Raw genomic sequence first — 23,124 nt, 5'->3', positions numbered from 1 at the left:
CGAGATAATTAATTTAAAGGATTATTCTTTTGTCGTTTTTGTGTTAGTTAAACTGGCTTTTATACAAGACCATATCTTCGTCGTTTTTTTATTTTTTTACAGTAGATTCTGTAAACCGTCGATACTAAGTACAATTTATAACCTAGCAAAATATTTACCTTCTTTTGTTGTTGTTTTTTAAATTTCGCGCAAAGCTACACGATGGCTATCTGTGTTAGCCGTCCGTAATTTAGTAGTGTAAGACTAAAAGAAAGGCAGTAGTCATCACTACCCACTGCCAACTCTTGGGCTACTTTTTTGCCAACGAATAGCGGGATTCACATTTTAATGCCCTCACCACTGAAAGGTCAATCATGTTTGGTCTGAGGGGGATTCGAACCCGTGACTCTAAGATGTGAGTCGAATGCCTTAACCACCTGGTCATGCTAGGCCAAATAGTTACTTCTCAGTATAATATGAAATAAGGTTATTCATACTGATAATTGTGAAGTGGTATTATAAATGTTAAATATTTTAACTTAGTCAATGTATTCCAGTTTAAAATATACTCACTTATCATTATTAACTCATTAACAAAATAATATCAAGTGTATCAGACAAATTTCAATGCTCATGGTCAACCATTCTCATGCAGGTTACATGCTATAAACGTATTCCGATAAAACTTAGACTACGGTATAGTTTATGAATCTAAATTGGCTAGACTATATACAATCCGATTTTCTAATGCTTATTTTTATTGTTTTATCAAGTTGCTAAATTACAACAGTTTTCAACGACAGAAAACGTTTTGCTCAGGTTAAGTAAGCTATATGTATCATTAAGACGAAATTAATACCTGCCAGACGAACTGTCTAGCATTTTTTAGTACTGAACCTAAAATGGTGAACAGTGGGGTCATTCTGGAAACTGGTTATTTAGGGTTATTTCGAGAGAACTTAATGAATGAAGATCGGCACAACTTTTAAAATGAAAAAAAATAAATAAAATAACTAAATACTATTGAAAATATGGTCAGATGTAATACGTATGGATTACACTACATTGGTACCATACTGGGCATTATATCATCTTCATATATTTATAAAATAACTAAATGCTACTGAAAATACAGCCAGATGTAATACGTACGGATTACACTACAGTGGTACCATACTGGGCATTATATCATCTTCATATATTTATTCTTCATTGCAGAAATGGCATTTTTAATTTCAAATACATTTCAAATGCATTATGCATTTGCTTTAATTTAAATGGTATAACTTTGGGTTTTACTATGGCGTTAGTTTCACAAAATATATATATCACCCCTATTCCCTATTTTGAAAATAACAAAGATCATGTGCCACTTTTTCATGTCCCCTTCTGTCTTTATTGTAACTAGGCCAGGCATGACATGGCCAGTTGGTTAAGGCGCTCGACTCGTAATCCGAGGGTCGCGGATTCGAAACCTTGTCACATCAAACGTACTCGCCCTTTCTGTTATGGGCAATCCCACTATTCGATGGTAAAAGAGTAGCACAAGAGTTGGCGGTGGGTGGGGATGACTAACTGCCTTTCCTCTAGTTTTACACTGCTAAATTACCGACGGCTTGTGCATATAGTCCTCGTGTAGCTTTGCATGAAATTCAAAGCCAAACCAATTTATCTACTTTAATTAACTGACAAGTCTTTTTCTAACTTTTAGGTTAAAACGACTGCGATATCTTCTAATAAGTTCTTTCATTATACGCGCTGACCCATGACTTAGCTCAATCGTTATACTTAAACTACTATATTCAGAAACATATCTAGTACGTTTTAAGCATGTTTCATTACTATACTGTTTTACTTGAGATTATTTCCAAGTTAACTTCTCCATGTTATTTCTTATCGTCCCCGGATGAGATTTAATTGCTAAACGCCACAAAATTTCATTCCGCCGTATCGCATCTTTTAATAAACGTCTGTTTTTGCTAACTTATTAATTTCACATTTTATTGTAAGCAAACATATTTCATATTGTTTCATGTAATATAAACGGTCTACTTCTTTGTATTATTTATTACATTTGTTATTTGTAAGCTTACCTGAATAAATGATTACTAATAATGGTGTAGGCTGTGGCACTAACACAGTAACACCAATAGCGAACAAGGAATATTTTAATTACTTGAAAACCTTTTTAAAATTATGTAATTTATTCACAAAAATAAAAGTATTAATTGCGTATTTAATTGTATATTACCGAACGTTTAGAAGGAAATTCTTATAAAAATATCGCACTAAGACCAACTTCCGTAAGATATTTAGTTGTTATACGGTTGTGGTTCAGTAGTATTAGGCCTAGTAATTTTTATTGTTACTGTTAGTATTACTATTTTAAAAATAATTTATAGTTTAGATATACATTAATTTCGCTTTTCTACGTATGTTGTTACTTTTATCCGTTCACGGACAATTCTAGTAATAACAAGTGTTATGATCAACAATCAGAATTGAAAATTTCTCAAACCCAAGACTGGTAAAATTATATTTAGTTTTCATACGTTATCATTCTTGTGTTCACGTTAGAATCTTGTGTCTTTATAAATTTGTTTCATTTAAACTGTAACTATCACCAAAACATAAAATTCGTATGAGTTAAAATGTATTTTAAGTACAGTAAACAGTTAATTGGTGATTGCCCGTTGTTTCGATATCTTCGGATGTGTCTATCTTGATTCATTTTTTCTGTTATTGTTTAATTACAAGCACTTTTAATAAATTTAAAACTTTTTTATTCTATAAATTGTACACATGAAGCATATTCAAATCCAGTTTAAACTACAGATGCATTTAATCGAATGGATGTGTTAGACTTGTATCATTACAAGTCACATTATTGTTGGATAAGATTTTGGGCCGTTATGGTTCAGGATTATAGGCTAGGCTACTGTATGCCATACAAGTAAAATACAAGGGAGTAACTTAAAATACTGGTTATGAGGACTTTTCAGATATTCTGGGTAGCAGAATTAATTAATGGTCCATAACGAACTGGTGGATAGTGTTGATTAGTTCCACACCTTTTAAAGTAAAAAAACAAAAACTGTTTAAAGCGAACTTTTATAAAGACATAAGCATCATAATAAAAGACATGTGAATGCTTAAAATTCTATTCAAGAAGTAATATAGAGCTATAGTAAATGTTAATTACAGGTTATATTCTTTTTGTGTGTGTGTTTTTCTTTTAGCAAAGCCACAAAGGCTATCTGCTCAGCCCACCGAGGGGAATCGAACCCCTGATTTTAGCGTTGTAAATCCGGAGACATACCGCTGTACTAGCGAGGGGCATTCTTTTTGTAGCATAGGTCTTTTCTTCATCATATCTACTACACAGATAATATAGCTCGGCATGGCCAAGTGGTTAGGGTGCTCCACTCGTAATCTAAGGGTCACGGGTTTGATTCCCCGTCACACCAAACATGCTCGCCATTTCAGCAGTGAGGACGTTATAATGTGACGATCAAACCCCGTAGCTCAAGCTGCGGTGGGTGGTGATTACTAGCTGGCTTCTCTCTAGCTTTACACTGCTAAATTAGGGATGGTTAACACAGATAGTCCTCGTGTATCTTTCCAGCGAAATTCAAAACAAAGAAACAAAACATCTTTTGGGATTTCTTATTTAAATAGTAATGAGGTCTGCGGATCTTTCTCTTGCTAGACGATCAGTGTACTTGTAGGAAATGGAACTTCATCAGTTTAATCCTATTCCTCACGTCCACGATTGTAACTCACGAGGGAATTGCCAGTAGGATAATTATTCACAAAATTTCTGTCAGATTCAAAAGATGTCAAAGACAAATTTATATTGTTTTCTTCTGAATACGTACCTATCATTTATTTTTGGCTTAATTTCCTAGTATGAGTTCTAGTCACAGCACACGAGGGAAACACGTCTGGATTCTTGTAAAAAACAAAAGCATCCTTATATGAAACAGCGATTAGTTCGCCGCCCATTTTGTGTTTTGCAACAACTTTCCTCCAGCCAGTTCGTTTTTCAACAATTATAATATACCTTTATTTGGCAGAGTAGGACCTACTCCAACCACAACGGGTCCTAATACTAAGCCTACTGTCAACTAAATGTTATGAAGAGGATTGGTTTGGTTTTTGGAATTTCGCACAAAGCTACTCGAGGGCTATCTGTGCTAGCCGTCCCTGATTTAGCAGTGTAAGACTAGAGGGAAGGCAGCTAGTCATCACCACTCACCGCCAACTCTTGGGCTACTCTTTTACCAACAAATAGTGGGATTGACCGTCACATTATAACGCCAACACGGCTGGGAGGGCGAGCATGTTTGTCGCAACTCGGGCGCGAACCCGCGACCCTCAGATTACGAAGCGCACGCCTTAACGCGCTAGGCCATGCCAGGCCCTTATGAAGAGGAACATAAACAAAACCACTCTCAATATCCTGAACAATAACAGATTCACCGGTGGCAGAACTGGAATCTAAAGGCAATACACCTTCCAACAACAATATACGCATCACGTAAAATACGTATAGGTATGGATTAGCAGTGTTGTTTGACAAAGACACAGAGCCAACAGATGCAAGAGGTCTAAATTCCTCCCTATCTACATCAGCCTTTTTATCAGTGGCCAAATGAACAACATCGGGCGATCTGGTGAAACTACGTCCATATGTAGACACAAATGCACTGGGAGTTGCCTTCTCATCTTTTGTCGTTTTCAAACGCTAACAATCCGACAAAACAGGACTAGAGTTTTTCATTAAAATGTTAGGCAGGACTTGATGGTTTTGATGGCAAGTTCTTCTTTCTATAAGAAGATTTCAAACTAGAGAAGGTGGAGGTTTTAGAATAATCATCAATTTTTGTGAAATGAACAAGATTCAGATTTTTGTCGAAAGAGTACGAATATATTTTTATAAAAAGTGATTTTATGTGTTAAAGTGTTATCATCAGAAACAGCAGCTGCTTCCTGTAGTGTTTCAACTTTCGTTTTCTTCTAAGTAAGTTTTGAGGTCGTCATTTGTACAGACTATATATGAATTCCTTAGTTAGACATAATTGTCTTAGTTTGTCGAAAATGTCGACAATATTTATAGAATTACACTATCATCAAAATTAACCCTTTTTCGTAGCGAATTCCATATAGTTTTGATTATCTTGTTTGGATAACCGCTAAACGTTTTGGTGATAAGCCTCCTGTACTATCTCGTATGATTTCAGAATAGCTGCTTTAACTTTATAATAATTGGTGTTATCTTCCAGAGAAAGAGCGACATAAGCTTCTTGTGCTTAATTAGTTAAAACACTCTGTGATAATAATGACCATTTTTCGATGGGTCATTCCACGGTTTGGGCAACTTTTTAAAATGTTAGCAATATTTATCGACTTCATTTTACTTTAGTGGTGATACTTTAATATATCGATTGAGTTCAAAGTTGTCATTGAGTCTAAATTGAGTCTCTTTCAGCTTAGTTTATTTCTGGGCTTTGATATGGACTTGTTTGGCCTCGAGACAGTTACTTTCTCTTTCAGCTTCGATACGAGCTTTCTCTTTCTCTCTTTTGGTTTCGATACGAGCTTGTTCTTGTTCAGCATCGAGGCGTGTATTTTCCTTTTCATCATCGATGCAGGCTTGCTCAAGCTATATTTGTTTGAGTTTTAACAGGGTTTTAAATTTATCTTTATCACTCTACTATGATTGGCTAGTAAAGACGCTAGAATATTCCCGTAATGCTTCCTTAAATAACATATCATCAGTTAATTTACTGAAGTTAAACTGTTTGTAATGTTCGAAATCTTTAAACGTTCTTGGTCAAATATCTGCAGTTTTCCAATTAATAAGCGTTTATCACAGTTATAACTTCCAATGGTTATAGTAGACTTACTGTAGCAAGCCGATAATATATGAAACTATCTCTGCACGTATTGCGATTTATAAACTTTAAGGCGAAGTTCTCGAAAGTTCAGTTGGTAATAATACTGGTAATATCTAGTATGTTAAATAAACACATCATATATTGTTGATTCTTACACTCCAGAATGTTCTATAAATTTAAAGAACAGGTAGGACTTTTACAATACACATTTAACAATATCAGTTACATTCATTTCTACATATATATTTAACTAAAACAAACATCAATATTAAAATAAGTATACAACAGTAAATCTGTTACATGAACAAAATAGGAGCCATCCTACTGGTAATTCACTAAAGATCCCAAGACCATGTTATAATAAATTCAAAATGTATTTGAAACCCAGAAAGTTACTTATCCAGTAACTTATCCATTAGCCGTTGACAATTGTGAAGGGTACATATGTTTAGAAAGATAGTATTATATTTGAGCCTTTTTTTAAAACTAGATGAATTTGGAACAGTCCATTGCTCACAATATTAAATATTTCAAAAATATATTGAATTTAAACTAATCTAACGTACACGGCACTACAACAATGTTCAGAAAATAATTTAATATTACGTTATAATATATCCAACCAACTGCACACTAATAAAAGTAGTTCGCTAATACTAAAGGTATTTGTATTTAAAGTATTCAAATATGGGGACTTGAATACAAAGGTCGAATTTCGCAGGTAGACTGTGTTCTCGCCACTGTCCAAATTCTACCTCCTTATCAATATTACTATTTTAAACTAAGACTGACCTTCGACAGTTGTATTCATTTATTTATCGTGTCAGTTGCACTTCTCAAGACACAGTTCAAGTATTATAAAGGTGTGTGTGTGTGTGTGTGTGTTTTTCTTATAGCAAACGGGCCTGGCATGGCCTAGCGCGTTAAGGCGTGCGCTTCGTAATCTGAGGGTCGCAGGTTCGCGCCCGAGTCGCGCCAAACATGCTCGCCCTCCCAGCCGTGAGGGCGTTATAATGTGACGGTCAATCCCACTATTCGTTGGTAAAAGAGTAGCCCAAGAATTGGCGGTGGGTGGTGATGACTAGCTGCCTTCCCTCTAGTCTTACACTGCTAAATTAGGGACGGCTAGCACAGATAGCCCTCGAGTAGCTTTGTGCGAAATTGCAAAACAAACAAACAAACAAACAAACTTATAGCAAAGCTACATCGGGCTATCTGCTGAGTCCACCGAGTGGAATCGAACCCCTGATTTTAGAATTGTAAGGTGCTCGACTCGTAATCAGAGGGTCGTGAGTTCGAATCCCCGTCACACCCAACATACTCGCCCTTCCAGCCGTAAGGACGTTATCATGTGCGGTCAATCCCATTATTCGTTAGTAAAAGAGTAGTCCAAGAGTTAGCAGTGGGTGGTGATGACTAGCTGCCTTCACTGCAAAATCAGGGACGGCTAGCGCAGATATTAGGTTATGTCATGTTAGAGGAAGTTGCTTCATACAACATGTAACACTTTATACAGTGTTAATATTGGTATTACTACTAGTAATGCTTACAGAAATTCGGCCTATGCTACATAGTACAGTAAGTAGTGACGTCAGATCTGATTCCATTTTTCCTCATTATTGGTCTACTCTCACCTAAACTCAATGAATGCTTTAATGGACAAAAGTTCGTTTAAGGCCTAATAAGAATTGTTTAAAACATACAATTTGTATTTTAATTTTTTCATGCCAAATTCGTAGTTAAAACCCTGTGACAAATATCTGTGACCCTCATTGTGCTCGTTTGTAATTGTTGCTGAACGATCTTAATTATAAATTAAAATAAGTACATAATTAAAATTACCATATATTTCTTTAACAATGAAAAAACAGTGTCGCTACTACCTAAAATATATTGTTTAAGACACATATTTTACGACTAGACTAAGACCATATTGATGAAATTTGGACGGATGTCTATATTATGTCACACGAGTGGACATATCTTCTACCCGAAATGGATATCTAGAACAATGAAGGCCCGTTCGCAGAATGTTTTAAAAGAGGATTCTAATTTGTGAGATAGAAAACCAACACCTACTGTCCACGGAACAATCAATAAAAAATGACAATACTTCAACAGAAATGTGTAGACTATTTAGAAAACTTTAAATGCCGTAAGCAGATGCGCTGTAACTGTGTAATCATATTTTTTATATCACGAAAATAGAGTTTGGCCGAATCTTCCCCCCTCTTTCCCAGTGAACGTGTATGAACTAGACTGTAAGCTGACTCGTATAGTAGTTGTTAAACTGACTTAATTAAACACTTAAATACAGAGATGAAACATGTGAAAAGTCGACCCTGTTGTATATAACATATAAAGACAATATTCACGGGCATTATCTGGTGATTAAGGAGTTCGACTTGTAATCTGAGGGTCGCAGGTTCGAATCTCCTTCACCGTGGTGGCATTATAATATGACGATGGCAAAAGGGTTGCCAAAGTGTTAATGGTGGATGATATTGACTAGCAGCCTTCCCTCTAGTTTATCACTACAAAATTATGAGTGGTTAGCGCAGGTAGCTTTCGTGTAAGTTTGCGTGAAATTCAAAAATGAAACCAAAACCAATGTTCAGCAAAATATTTCGACTTTACGACAAATCTTTGCCCCTCCAGTGGCTCAGAGGTATGTCTGCGGACTTGGACTTACAATGTTAAAATCCGGGTTTCGATACCCGTGTTGGGAAGAGCACAGATAGCCCATTGTGTAGCTTTGTGCTTAATTCAAAACAACAACGACTAACATTTTAAATTTATTTTAAAATGGATAGACGATAGTTAATATTACCTGAATTAACAAATACTTCTTAGATAATTTGAGAAAGCATTATAATTTCTATTCATATACGAGAAAAACAACAGTGTTAAAAAACGTAAATACAAACATTCGAATATATTATGTCATTATATATGAAAAAACGGCTAGTTTGGGTTGAGAAAATATTTTACATAGAAGAGCGAACAACGTTTCGATCTTCTTCGGTCATCATCAGGTTCACAAAGAAAGAGGTAACTGACTGGAAGCTGACCACATGTTTGGAAGGGGTTGTGTAACTGAGTGTCGGAATGTAGAGGGCGGTGTTAGATGTTTGAATATATAATTTTATTTATTTTATTATATTAATACAGGCATACCTATATAACATAATATAATATTATATTATGTCATTGTTTCAACGTTTTTACTCCACAGGTTTAATATTTTGTTCATGTTTTCCTACAACAACATGTTTATGAGATATTCATAACTGTCGTACAAGAAGACATGGAAAGAAATACAAGAATAAATCATAAACTCTTTCAGCGTAGCTCAGACCTTTCAGTAATAGTTCGTCTTGCGCAAAAAATTATATGTACTTTAATATAACCTAATAGGCCTAATCGCTTAATTTTCTGTGTAAGTATATTAGTATAACTGTATTAAGAAAAATACCTTCTAACAGCTTTCGTAAACTAATTTCAGGTACAACTGAATACTTGTCTACAGTCACAGAAACTACGCTTTCATCCAAGGTTTTCTCGTCTGTGTGTGAAATCGTAACCCCTGTGACGTCACCTGTATGTATTACTAATACTGCTACTTCTTCAAGAGGACATCTTCATCAAGGGCGTCATGTGTTAGTTGATTTAACAGCATCTTAAAAGAAATCTATAACTTTTAATAATAAAAATCAGACAATTGTACTCACGATAAGCAGATACAGCTCTTACATTTAATTCGTAACTGTAAACAAAGTGTGAAAATATATTTAAAAAAGCACGCTTTGAAAATTAAAAATTTAGTTTCGATATTTAAAAAGCAAAAAAACCTAATAGCTAAGATATAAAATCATAGAGTTAGAAAGATACGTTTAAAATGTTTGTTAGATATTTTATATTTTGTGCTGTTAAATGTCACTCTTTTGTAGTAATGAATAATATGATAGTGGTATGAATATTTAATAACAATGTTGACGCGTTTAATTTTTACTTTTCTGCTGAAGTTTTTCGCCTTCTCGGAGGAGGAAACAACGTCGTTACCGAACTACTTTCACCAGTTACCAACTGCAAGAGTTAGAAAAAGCGTTTAACAAGACACACTACCCGGATGTATTTTGTCGTGAGGAGTTGGCCATGAAAATAGATCTTACCGAAGCACGAGTACAAGTTAGTAATCAAAACAATTACCTTCCCCTTGTTTTTGCCTTTCGACCATTAATAATATCTAATTTGGAATTATATGAAAAATTACATGTTCCCAACTTTGATGTATGTTTTGGTTAACTTATTTTGGAAATTTGTAAGACTAATGAGCTTCTCGTCCGCTGATCTTCAAAAAAAAAAATGTTTCCGTAATCTAGAAATATTATTCCATAGCTGACTCTAAAAGTTATTTAAAGAAATTAAATATTATTTGCAAGGTATATACTTCAATAGATAAATATGCTATTATGATGAACGCTTTTTTAAAACAGAAAATTTGGTAAGTAGTAGTGTTACAGTTAGTTAAACAATATACTCGTGTTATCATAAAACAATTTGTTTGTTTTTTTAATTTTCGCACAAAGCTACTCGAGGGCTATCTGTGCTAGCCGACCCTAATTTTGCAGTGTAAGACTAGAGGGAAGGCAGCTAGTCATCACCACCCACCGCCAACTCTTGGGCTACTCTTTTACCAACGAAAACTTGACCGTCACATTATAACGCCCCCACAGCTGGGAGGGCGAGCATGTTTAGCGCGACTCGGATGCGAACCCGCGACCCTCAGATTACGAGCGCATGCCTTAACGCGCTCGGCCCTGCAGGGCCTCATAAAACAAAATAAATGTTGAAAAAAACAATAATAATGCCAGCAAAACTTAACCACAATATCTATTCAGCAATTTTACTTAGAAAAGAGATTTTTTTAAATTTTATAAATATCATTTTTTTTTCTGAATAACCTATACTTAAAGATGAAAAACATAAAAGAAAGCAACTCTCACTGATTTATTATATGTTTGTAAGAATCAAAATTTTTAGTTGTTGTTTTGTATTAAGCAAAAAGCTATACAATGTACAATCTGTGCTCTGCGTACTACGGGTATCGAAACTCAGTTTTTAGTGTTGTAGTCCGCAGACATACCACTGAGCCACTGGAGGGCCAACATTTTTAGCTTTTAATTCAACAAAGCAAATTAACAGACGATTTTAAAGCGTAAACGCTCCTTTGATATGTCAGAAGAATTTCATATCTATTACACTAACTACTGATATTAACAAAATAAAATAGAATTTGAACGAATAGAAATTAGACTAAGAGAACATTTTAGTTAAATGTGTTGTGTGCAAAATGTCTGAAAAGCTACTCAATGATAAAGTTCGTATCAGAGTTTTCTGTGGATAAGCCAACAAATTTAAAATAGCAATACTAGTAGATATTCTGTTAAATGGAAGGTGGTTTATAGTTAAAGAGGCAAGAGATAGCAAATACTCTGTTCCTCAAGAATGCCAGTGTGTTAAAAAGTTGACCTTTTAGTTTCAAATGTGTATGATACTTATACCTAAGCAATGACAATCGAGAGATAATTCTAGTTATAATGTATTGTTTTTATACGTTGCGTAGGTCTTATATAGTTTTAGGATTTATTTGGCAATGGAAACTGTTCATGATTATTTAAAATTGATTTAATTTAAATTTTAATAAAGATATTGGTAGTTCATGCCCTTTAGGTCAATAGAAATATGGCTGTTCGTTTTCAAGCTTAGCTTTCCAACATCTATTACTATTCACATCATTTATATTTTATTTTCATTTACAAACTCTAACTTGGAGGGAGAAATTTCAATAAAAGACATAACCGCAGCGATAACGAAAACGACTAAACTTCATACTTGGTAAACATATCTTCAATATATTTTTAAGCAATAACAGATTCATATTCACAGTATGTAGAAGTAGTTAAATGTGAGGATTACGTTTCTTAATTTTAAAACAAGGGAAACAGAAAAATCACAACGATTCATAAGTCATATCACAGAAAAGAGTTGGATTTTTACAAGGTTATTGCAAAGCCACTGTATATTAATTTTAGGTGTAGTACAATGGAAACAAATAGCAAAACCATTTTTGACACACCACTGAAAAAAAGTTCTCAAACAATACCCACTGCCAAGAAATCTGTGCTATTGAGACTGTTATTAATAGGAAAATATATTCATGCTTATTTTCTGAGAGAATAAGCAAAGTGTTTCAAATCTAAAATGTTATGTTTCTTTCGTAAATCCTTTGGATAAAAAACTTCAATTTGATTACGATTACCTTTTAACGTCTGAAGGCTTATAAAGCTGAAAACCGGGTTTCAATACCAATGATAGCTACAGAAGAAAATTCTACATGCCCATTTCATTTTCAATTCGGTTTTTAACTAAAATATATCAATAGAAATTGACAAGTTATTTTTGTTTTTCAAAGCGTTTTCATAAATGAAATTAATGTAAAGATATTTTAGATCACTTGAATTCTTTTTCAAATGCTTGCTGATACTTTGAGATCAAAATATTTTCATTTCAGTGTACCTGCTCACTCAAGGTTCTTACTAGTTACGTTTTGTTTTTCTGCCTCTCTATTTCATTGTTTAGCATTTCAATCAATTCGAAGCAAATTTTCATCATTCTGAAGATGAAATACAACATTTATTATTTATTTTGCATATTTTTGCAACATATAAATGGGCCAGCTGTAAGCTTGCGATTTTTCAGTGCTCTAATCCAGAGTTCGATTCCTCTTGGTAGACAGAGCATAAATAGCCTATTGTGTAACTTTATACTAATAAAAAGTATATATTTTTAAATTAAACTCTTAGGAGTCGCTATAAACATATGAACCACATACGGGCTCAAAACAAGTGCTGTGTTCTAGGCATCTTGGGACAGTTTTGTACCCTGGATGAAATAAATACACACTATTATTCTAAAATGTCCACATCAAAATCCAATGATACATAAATATATAAGGTATCCCAAAAATAGAGTTGAATAGCATTCTGAAAACACGTTTTAAACACAGTTATACGGACGAATACGACAGCATCACGTATATAAAGATTCAATTCCTCAATATCCTTTGATTTATTGTGATAGACTTCTGTCTTCAAAAGGGTTAAATTGGAGAAGCACTTAAATAGTTGTCATTTTAATCAAATACAAGGTCAGTTCTGAAATCTGAATTAAAACACATTCATAAATAGTTCTATTTGTTTGTTTGTAATTAAGCACAAAGCTACACAATGGCCAATCTGTGCTCTGCCCACCACGGGTATTGAAACCTGTATTCTGGCAGTGTGAGTCTATAGACATAATGCTGTGCTACTGGGGAGTCATACATAGTAATGATAAATAATGTAAGTAATAAAATAAGTAATTGGCCTAAAAATTTGCAAGTCTTCGGAAGATATGTATTTTGTTTGTTTGTTTTGTTTTTAAATTTCGCACAAAGCTACTCGAGGGCTCTCTGTGCTAGCCGTCCCTAATTTAGCAGTGTAAGACTAGAGGGAAGGTAGCTAGTCATCACCACCCACCGCCAACTCTTGGGCTACTCTTTTACCAACGAATAGTGGGATTGGCCATCACATTATAACGCCTCCACGGCTGAAAGGGCGAGCATGTTTGGTGCGACCGGGATTCGAACCCGCGACCTTTAGACTACGAGTCGAATGCCTTAACCCACCTGGCCATGGATGTGTGTTTTTAATGTTGTTGTAATCCCAAATAATTAAAACGTTTTCAACTTTTGTTTTGATATATTCACTTTGGGATAATCTGAATTATACATTTTCATAAATAGCAAGTTTTTGTAAACATTCTAAAGGACCCTTTTTAAAGCCAAGAGATATATTGTTATAAGCAAAAAAATATTTTGTAAATGTCAAATGATGTTGAAGGGTAGCGCTAAAAAGGATGTAAGGAAGAATATAGGGATGATACAGATATACATAGATAATTCCTAAATGATTTTCGATATTCATGTTTAATATTGCAAAATAGTCACAGGGTCGGTCAATTTGACCAACCTTGTAGTGAAAGTCTATACTAATCAAACATATTTGTCTCAATTGATTTTCCTTCAACACCACTTCATTTTTACTAATACAGCTGAGCTACAAATGATTGGAGAAGTTGAGCTTTGACCCTATATTAATGGCAAGCAAATTCATTAGTTGTTAATCTTGATTCAGGCAAAAATTCTTATGTATGAGCCTATACATAAGTTAAACAAGACCTAGGGAACAAATGTGCAGTAGATACGTGGTAAAATCATTAAATATCAATGAAGTGGTTCCAGGAAAATTTGATCCCAGAAAATTTCCGTCCCAGGAAAATTAGGTACGACGAAAATTTGCACTTAAGAACAAGAATTCATGATCTTAAAATAATTAACCATATACATTAATTTTTATTGTAAACCACTATGAAAAATAATAAGTCTAAATTTAAAAATAAATGCCAAGAAGATTAAGAATAAGGTTAAATAAACGTAATCATATTATGCTGATTTCCTTCAAAACTTTTATTTTATCACTATGATCATACTGTTGCACAATGTTATATATGCGCGCGCCCATTGCCTAATATTTTCTCTTTTTACGCCTCTGCTCAAGAGTTTCTTTCTTTTGCAAGGCAACAATTAGTTTTCTAATGTTTGGGTTACTACTTGTCACAAAAGATATCAAGGCGCCTTCTAGGAACCGAATATTCTTGGACTCAATCACCAACATCGAAATTTCAGGACCAAATTAAGTGTTTGCTGTCAATAACATAACAATATATGACAAATATAATCTAAATAATTGCACATAATTCTTTTTTCCATTTTAGGTATTACAATCTAATTCATATCTGAATTTTTCAAGTAGAGAAAGCTCTAGCCATTGTTTTAGCGTAAAAGGTCAAGAAATTGGCAGCAAATGTTGGATATGATCCCATGTGAAGTTGTACAGAAAAAAAAAATTATTACACTATGCTCATTGCTACATTGTTTTCTCACCTTTTGATGTATCCGTTTTTACACTGTCATTTTTTAAAACAATGTTTTTTCACTTTTTTTTTCAAACAACGTAGTATGATTTTACGCACCATTCAGGAATTTGTGTTGATATCCAGTATGTACGTTATCAGTGTGCGTGTGTATGTGAAACATAGTAATATGCTATTTACAGGTAATGGTGTGTGGGTGATATACATCGCCTTCACTTATGGTCTGTTCACACATTGTGAGTGTACATGTGATGGCACACCAGACTGTGCAATGATCATTTGGGTAACGTAGTGTTAGTTTTGTGCATATACTTGGGTTGATAAATTACTTAATTAATTTAATTAGCTACTTTACGCTAGCACTACACTACACGTGGTATCTGTGTTACTATTCTATTTGGAGTACTGATAACTACAGTAAATCTGTTTATTCCACAGCTACAAGTGTTTAACAAGGTCATTAAGTTAGTAAGACGGAGAATGGTTTGGTTTTGTGAATTATCTGTTTCTGTTCTGCCGATTCTTCGCAAGTGGTTCTATGAGTTCTAGGTGCGGCATGGCCAGGTGGTTAAGGCACTCGATTCGTAATCCGAGGGTACTAGGTTCGAATTCCCGTCACACTAAACATACCCGTCCTTTCAGCCGTGGGGCATTATAATGTTACGGTCAATCCCACTATTCTTTGGTAAAAGAGTAGCCCAAGAGCTGGCAGTGAGAAGTGATGACTAGCTACTTTTCCCCTGGTCTTTAGCCTTACACTGCTAAATTAGGGAAGGCTAACTCAGATAGCCCTCGTGTAGCTTTGCGTGAAATTCAAAAACAAAACAAACAAACAATCATGTATAAAGTAAAGTCTACATTGTAAACGTTAGTGAAGGCAGTATCTTTGAATGTAGAAATATACGGAAGTATTTATCGATGTTTGCTAACGATTCATAAGCATTTCAGTCAGGTAAACAGTTAAGAATCAAATGTATGTGTTATGGGTAAAAACAGAAATACGTTGGGATTTAAGAAAATTTAGCAGTTAGGATAATATTTAAAAAAATAAAACAAATAAATAGATGCAGTAATAATAATGAAATAAAATGAAGATAAATGTAATTAATAATATAAAAATATTCACGATATAAATATTGTCTTACTGCATCAGCTTTGTGGTAAGTTTGGTGACTTATAACACTACATTACGGAGCGTGATCTCCATCGCTGACACAGACCAGACGTCTCATAGTGTTGATATGTGAACAAATACAAATCATAGAATAACTGTATTTCGAAAACAAACTATAGAATATGTTACTATGAAACACTTTGATAATTAGATTGAAAGAAGTATTGGCAAGATAAGTGGCCACGAGTCAATCACAGTCAAAATTCAAATAGTATCTCAATAAATGCATAAATAGAGTGGGGTTACTGTAAGCTTATACAAATTTCAGGTTAACGGAGTTAAGAGAAACAAAATGGAGGATGTTTATATTTTGTTCAGAGTGCTCTTGTGCACAAAACAAATTTATTGCTTAAGCGAAATGTCATTGGAGCATGCTTGAATAATTTAAGCAAGAAAAAAATGCAACTGAAGAGATGACTAATAGGCTATCAGTCACTAATGATAGAAAATACTTTCATAACAGCTTTGAAAGCACTCTAAAAATACGAAACATTCTTACGTCATCTTCAGTCATATCCAATCATGTAACGTGGGTTTGCATATTCTTGCTTCATCGTAGCTACTCTATCATAAAAACAGTTTTAATTTTTTATCAAATGGTATTTAGATGTTATTTTACACATTAGAAAAGAACAAGTTATTTCGAAATTCTAACTGTGATAGTCAGAAACAAAACTTAATTATCGCAACACTTTATTTTTATTAAACGCATTTCTATTTCCAATGTTCATATCATGTACGACATTGGTAGTAAAACTCGAGAAATGCTATAGAAAATTGTAGAGAAAAAGACTTCGAGACGTAAAAAATATCCAAAAAATACTGAATAAATTTAGAAAATGGGTATAAAACAAAAATTTGTTTTGTTGATTACATTTTGAGCGATCCAACAAATCCTGACTAACGACTTATAACTAAAACTAGTTTTTGTTATATACTTGTGTTTTTAATTATGTACAGCATATTTTTAATAGCAAGTTATATTTCTTAACTTTAATATCTTTTATTGAGATCTCACTGTAAAACTGCGTATTTCTTGATAGGAAAAGATAATTTTTATAGAATTATCTAATTTTAACTCTTGTTGGCTCATTTCAATTTAGGTGTGGTTCCAGAACAGAAGGGCCAAGTGGAGGAAATATGAAAGGTCTGGATGTCAAACTTTGCTCGGAAGTTCAAGCCACTTTCAAGCAAGAAGTGAAGGACTTGTTATTGGATCTCGATCTGATCATAATGTGCTAATCTTCAATCGTGGTTGTTCTGAAGTTCCAGAACCACAGTCTGATTTAACAGAAGACACAAATGGTGAGAATTAATTTTTGGTGTTTATTTTATTCACTGCAACCATAGTGTTTAACACATCAAAAAAATTATAACTGGGCATGTGACAGCACAATACAGGAAGAGTAAAATCATTTGTACAACATTACCAGACACAGCCCATAAATTGGTGAGTAGGGCGCCAGACACGCAATTTGAGGGTCCAGATCTTGAATCCCTTCACACAGCGTGGTTGCTTTCCCAACCATGGGGAGTTATAATGTGATGATTAATTCCACTTTTTATTGTTACAAGAGTAGCTCAAGAGTTGACAATAGTTGTTTTTGGATAACTTCCATTCATCTAGTTTATAATTTCAAGTTAGGGACAGTTAACACCGATAGCCCATGAATAGCTTTATACAAAATTGAACAAAATAAATGATAAGAGAAAATAAATACCAAAGCTTTCTTTAAAAAAACTAAAAAAAGAATTTAAGCAAATTAACTGTTTAATTTTTGTTTACTTGTTTTCATAATTGTTTCGTCATGATAACTGGTGTTACTAAATACTTCGAAACGTTAATCATATATGTTTTTTTCACTTTTATTCAAATTTTTGTAGTTTCTTTTCATAAGACATATTTTATTATATTTTTATATTTTTCCTGAAAAATAAACTATTTGTAAAACTTTTACTAAACGGCATACAGATTTTTAGGGTGTTCAACTTACGTATATATTTAACTAGACTACAGTGTTTCTATAGGAGTTTCGTGTTGTCAAGGTTCTATTGGCAAATGAGTTTATTAGGCATAAAATTTTACAAATGAGGATGGGGTTTCTATAGGCCCCATCTTATGTTTATATATTTCATTTATATACTTGTCTATATTACATAGGTTTCTACAGGCAGATATGTCACTAACATATTTAATTTGCTGCTTAAAAGTTTTTATTACATCTAATATTTCGCTTTTATAAATATTGAATGAGAGAACCAATTGTGTTTTTATGATATTTTAGTTAGTATAGCTTTTGCTTCTCTAATTGAGTGCCATAATTTTTTATAATTATCATCCTTGAAAGGACATTTATTTAATTAATTAAATATTATGCAATAATTTAGTATACAAACTTATGGTTTCAATTGTTTAGCCTTTTAAATTAAATAAACTATTCCTCTACCCATAAATCTGTGACACTGTTCTGTATAACAGGTGACACTGTTGTGTATAACAGATTATGGCAAAATATTTCATTTCACACATGCTACTTTTTTATTTCTACATGAATATGGTTTACAAAGACTGCCAGTTATTCTATAAATATGCTACGTTATTTTTACAATGTTTTATTAAGTATAGTGTTTCTTTTGCTCAGTAAGGCTCCAATACATCTGCTGTTTTGCATCTAAAAGTAAGACCCACGAGGTAACTATTACAATGCTGTTACGCATGTCTCTTCTATCATATCTATTATCCTTTATTTCAATGAAGCATTTATCATGGCCAATAATTAACCTGAGATACTTTTACAATGATTACTTAAACCTCGTGTTTAGTTTTGTGAGCTAACCTTTTCAGTCAAGTTTAAAGAATCTACATAAATAACCATGTTACTATAAACCATATCCATACCATTCTATAGATATTTTCAGAAATCTTTGCCTGAAGTTTGTTTCTTGCTGATTGAATCTATTTGTAAATAGGCTTAGTGTTCGATAAATTCTGTTTATCCAAAAAATGATTATATGTCACTGTATGTAAATATAATTCTTACCATTTTTCCTGGTATATGTTTTCCATTTAGATACTTAATGAACAGTGTCATATGTTGTGAACTATTTCAGTATATTGCCACCACATCCAAGCTGATGGCAAGTTGAGATATTTGACCCTTCGTTTCGTACAGAGTTATGTTTGCCTAAGGCTAAAACAACTAATGTTTTCAGTTCTACAAAACTGACGGACAAACCAGAAATGCTCTTTTAATATCTTTCAAAACTTCACTCTACATATGCCATAACATTCAAACTTAGTTTACTAAAGAATTAAATACCTTTTTCACAAATGAACATAACTTATATCTAAAAAATGTTTACAGTTATAATTGTAAAGGAATTATAGTTATAAATCAAATAATTGTTCTTCTATTATTTTTAAAAGAAACATTTCATCACTTGGGTTTTGAAACTGTTACAGTAACAATAATTATTTTTTACTTAAGAATTATACAAATCATCAGTTACAAATTAGTGCTTTGTGTGAAACTCTGAATAAGACAGTTGTCGACAACACACACCGAAACATTTAGTTAAGGACTAAGTGAAATCTGAGACTTAACAAGCATCATAGATTTTAAACAATGATTCAGTAACGTGACTTATTATATTTTACAAATAACATTAAATTTTATTATCCACTTTGTCAGTTACAGTCAGTATTCAATTTCAAATGTTGCGGACTTTGAACAAATACACTTGAATCATGACTAAAAATCTCAGGTTAGATTAATATTTGCCTGGTTTAATCTTTTATGATACATTTGGGAGACAAAGCAACGAAACATTTAAGAAAGCTACTAAAACGTTGATAAGACACAGTCTTATACTTATGTAAACATGTGTGAAAATTCATTTACATAAAAAAAACAGTTAGAGAGTTGGACTGGCTAAAACATATGTATAAATCTTTAAAGATCAGACGATAAATTAATGTCTATGTTTATTGTAAATACTAAAAATGAGAAACTCTTTCATCAGTAAAGGTGTTATTTACAACCATAGCTTTCTCTTTTTCAGGATATGATGGTCTTAAAAAGTACCTTTAAAGTACAATAGTTTAAACAAAATATTTTTTTCAGATGTAGAATACCCATCATTTTCATTATCTTCAAGATGAATCCTTATTTAAAATACATTTTGTATATTCTGTATAGTAATACTTGTGAAATAACTAAATGTTCAATCAAATGACTGCATAAATGAAAGACAAAGAAATACGACACTCACCACAATCGCTTGTACAGGTTACCTTGTACAGCGGTATGTCTCCGGATTTACAACGCTAAAATCAGGGGTTCGATTCCCCTCGGTGGGCTGAGCAGATAGCCCTTTGTGGCTTTGTTATAAGAAAAACACAAACACAGGTTACCTTGTTTTCATACTGTCATATAGTTTATTAATGCAATATTTCAAATGTCCTGCATTATGCTTTATAATTCAGTCAGGTTTACCTTTTAACCCTCTCAAATTCTGTATTAGCCCATATAACAACAAACATATTCGTAATTAGACGTTGTACAGACCTAAATATAGCTTTGAATGTTTCATTGGTCTCTTTACTATCAAGATATTGTTTCAATGGAAGGTTACTTTCCATCTGATTAGCTTTGCTTCTGAACGAATAGCATAATGAATCAAAATGTGCCTTAGTTGTAAGGATTACATCAGATTTGTGTAGGTTACAAACACTATTGGCCAAGATGCAGTAACAAAGATGTGCTGATCCCTCAACATGCTTTATATATTTATCTTGATATTTTTCTTTTCACTTTAATAAAACAAACTGTTATTGATTGAAGGGCACATGAGACATCTTTGCTTATCACTAAATGTCAGTTTCTTATGTCTTTGTTTACATCTTCTCAGCAGTAGCTTTTTAGCTACACATCTACCGAGACAAGTTCATGCAAATATCTGTCTTATTGTTTTCTAAATAACACTTATATCTGTTTATGCAGCAAGATCATAGACAAAATGGTTTGTACTCAACCACCACCTATTTAATATCAAATCATTCTGGAGTTTCAGTTCCCTATTTAGGCATACAATAGATCCGATAGTGCAGAATAACAGCTTTTGGATAACAATAATCTAATTCTTTAAACATGTTATTCCATATGATATCTCTGTGAAGTCAAAGATGTGGTTTATTTTACCCCTGGATACCTTCTGAGATTCTTCTTAAATAACTATGATTAATATGTCTGGGAGTTTCTTACAATAAGAAAATGAAAAGAAATATATTTCTTATTTTAAATGATTATTCTTATAGAGACACTTTCAAGTACTTTTATTATTAGTATTAGGCAAACAAACAAAGAGTTAAACCAACTTACTTACAAGCAATAACAGGAATTTGGCTAGTTTTACATTTTATCCACAAATATATTACTAACTGCATGAATAAGAAACCAAATTATCCGATTTTTCTTATACTTCAGTAGAATCTAACTCACTTTTTTATTCAAATGCTAATTTAAAACCCTACACAAAGAAACGAGTGATTTATACACTATCACACAAGTGACATTTATGGGTTTTTGAAAACCACAAAAGTGATTCTCAGCACTGGCAAAAGTATTTTAATGTAACGATCTAAAAAGCAGTTAACATGTAAACAAAGCAGGTACTTTGGGCACGTTTACATGTTATTCACACGTGGCAGAATGATGCTTGGTCTGATTATCTTCTGTGACAAAAAAGATTGACTTATGGAATTGGATAATTAGCCAAAAGTAACAGAAAAATTCACCTAGTAAATTATAATAGAATTACACTTACCATGATATTGTAATATTTTAATGCAAAGAGAGCAAATTGGCCACTACCATTTTAAACTTTTTTCAAGTGATTAGCTTTTATGACTTCAATTATTTATATATATTAAAAGTGAAGTTATTGAAGAAAGAATAGTGATATGAAGAAAATGACCAACATTTTGGTTAATGGTTCAAAATAAACAATCATTGCTAGGCTACTGAATCTCCAAATGCGACTCCTTCTGCTTTTTATTCTCTCCTTCATAACCTCTTAAATTGCGTGTGCATCAACATTTGAATCTAAACATCACTGAATTTCTTCAGATAAACGACTTAAAAGACTGGCGATCAAATTATGTTGCATGGTCTAATTAAAGCTTCAAGTGTTGACATGGACTGACATAATGATTGGTGTTTGTTACCATTGGGATGAAAGGTGGAATTGTCATTGAAACATAGATATTGGACGATTCTCTAGTGTGACAAAATGAAGCACTGTTCACATGAGACTCAGTTTCACATTACGTATTTTTATCTGGCAATAATACATATCCAGTTAATAACAAAATCTCAAGGAATGTGTATATACGTGAGTGTATGTTTTCCACAACCTTATTGAATTTGAGTAACTTATTTGAATTCCGTTGATTGTAATGAACATAATTATCTAAAATGCATTATTTTTGAAAGTGTATAATTCTTTGACAGTGTATTGTGTTTAATATAGTGTTATCAATGTAGGTAAATATAATATCTTAGTTATCAATTGTATAACGCCAATTTTTAATTATCTAATAAGGGTTTTAGTTTGTTTTGAATTTTGCGCAAAGCTACACGAGGGCTACCTGTGCTAGTCGTCCCTAGTTTAGCAGTGTGAGGCTAGAGGGAAGGCAGCTAATCATCACCACCCACCGGCAACTCTTGGTCTACTCTTTTACCAACGAACAGTGGGATTGATCGTAACATTATAACGCCCCCACGGCTGAAAGGGCGAACATGTTTGGTATGACATGGATTCGAACCTGCGGCCCTCAGATTACGAGTCGTGTGCCTTAACCACCTGGCCATGCTGGACCTTCTAATGAAGGAGGTGTAACGGATTTAGAGTTATACATTTATTTTAATATCTGTGTTTGTTCCAGTTTGATTTATGTGACCTTCTTTGTTCGATGTGTATAGCGCATGTTCCGCCTGTTCTCTAAATTTGTAGAAGATTCTCGAGAGCAAGAAT

General features: G+C 33.2%; 1 protein-coding gene across 1 annotated transcript in view; it reads left to right on the top strand.

The window, feature by feature from the left end:
* The window catches only part of LOC143252104 (uncharacterized), a 31,135-nt gene that overhangs the window by 1,496 nt on the left and 6,515 nt on the right, over nt 1–23,124 (top strand). The window contains exons 2-4 of the mRNA XM_076503739.1: nt 9,385–9,538; nt 9,905–10,067; nt 17,193–17,394. Of these exons, the coding sequence (XP_076359854.1) occupies nt 9,385–9,538; nt 9,905–10,067; nt 17,193–17,394 (519 nt within the window). The remainder of the gene's footprint in view (nt 1–9,384; nt 9,539–9,904; nt 10,068–17,192; nt 17,395–23,124) is intronic.

The sequence above is a fragment of the Tachypleus tridentatus genome, chromosome 6 (assembly GCF_004210375.1).
Source record: "Tachypleus tridentatus isolate NWPU-2018 chromosome 6, ASM421037v1, whole genome shotgun sequence".
NCBI lineage: Eukaryota > Metazoa > Arthropoda > Merostomata > Xiphosura > Limulidae > Tachypleus > Tachypleus tridentatus.
This window is presented reverse-complemented; position numbering and strand designations above follow the sequence as displayed.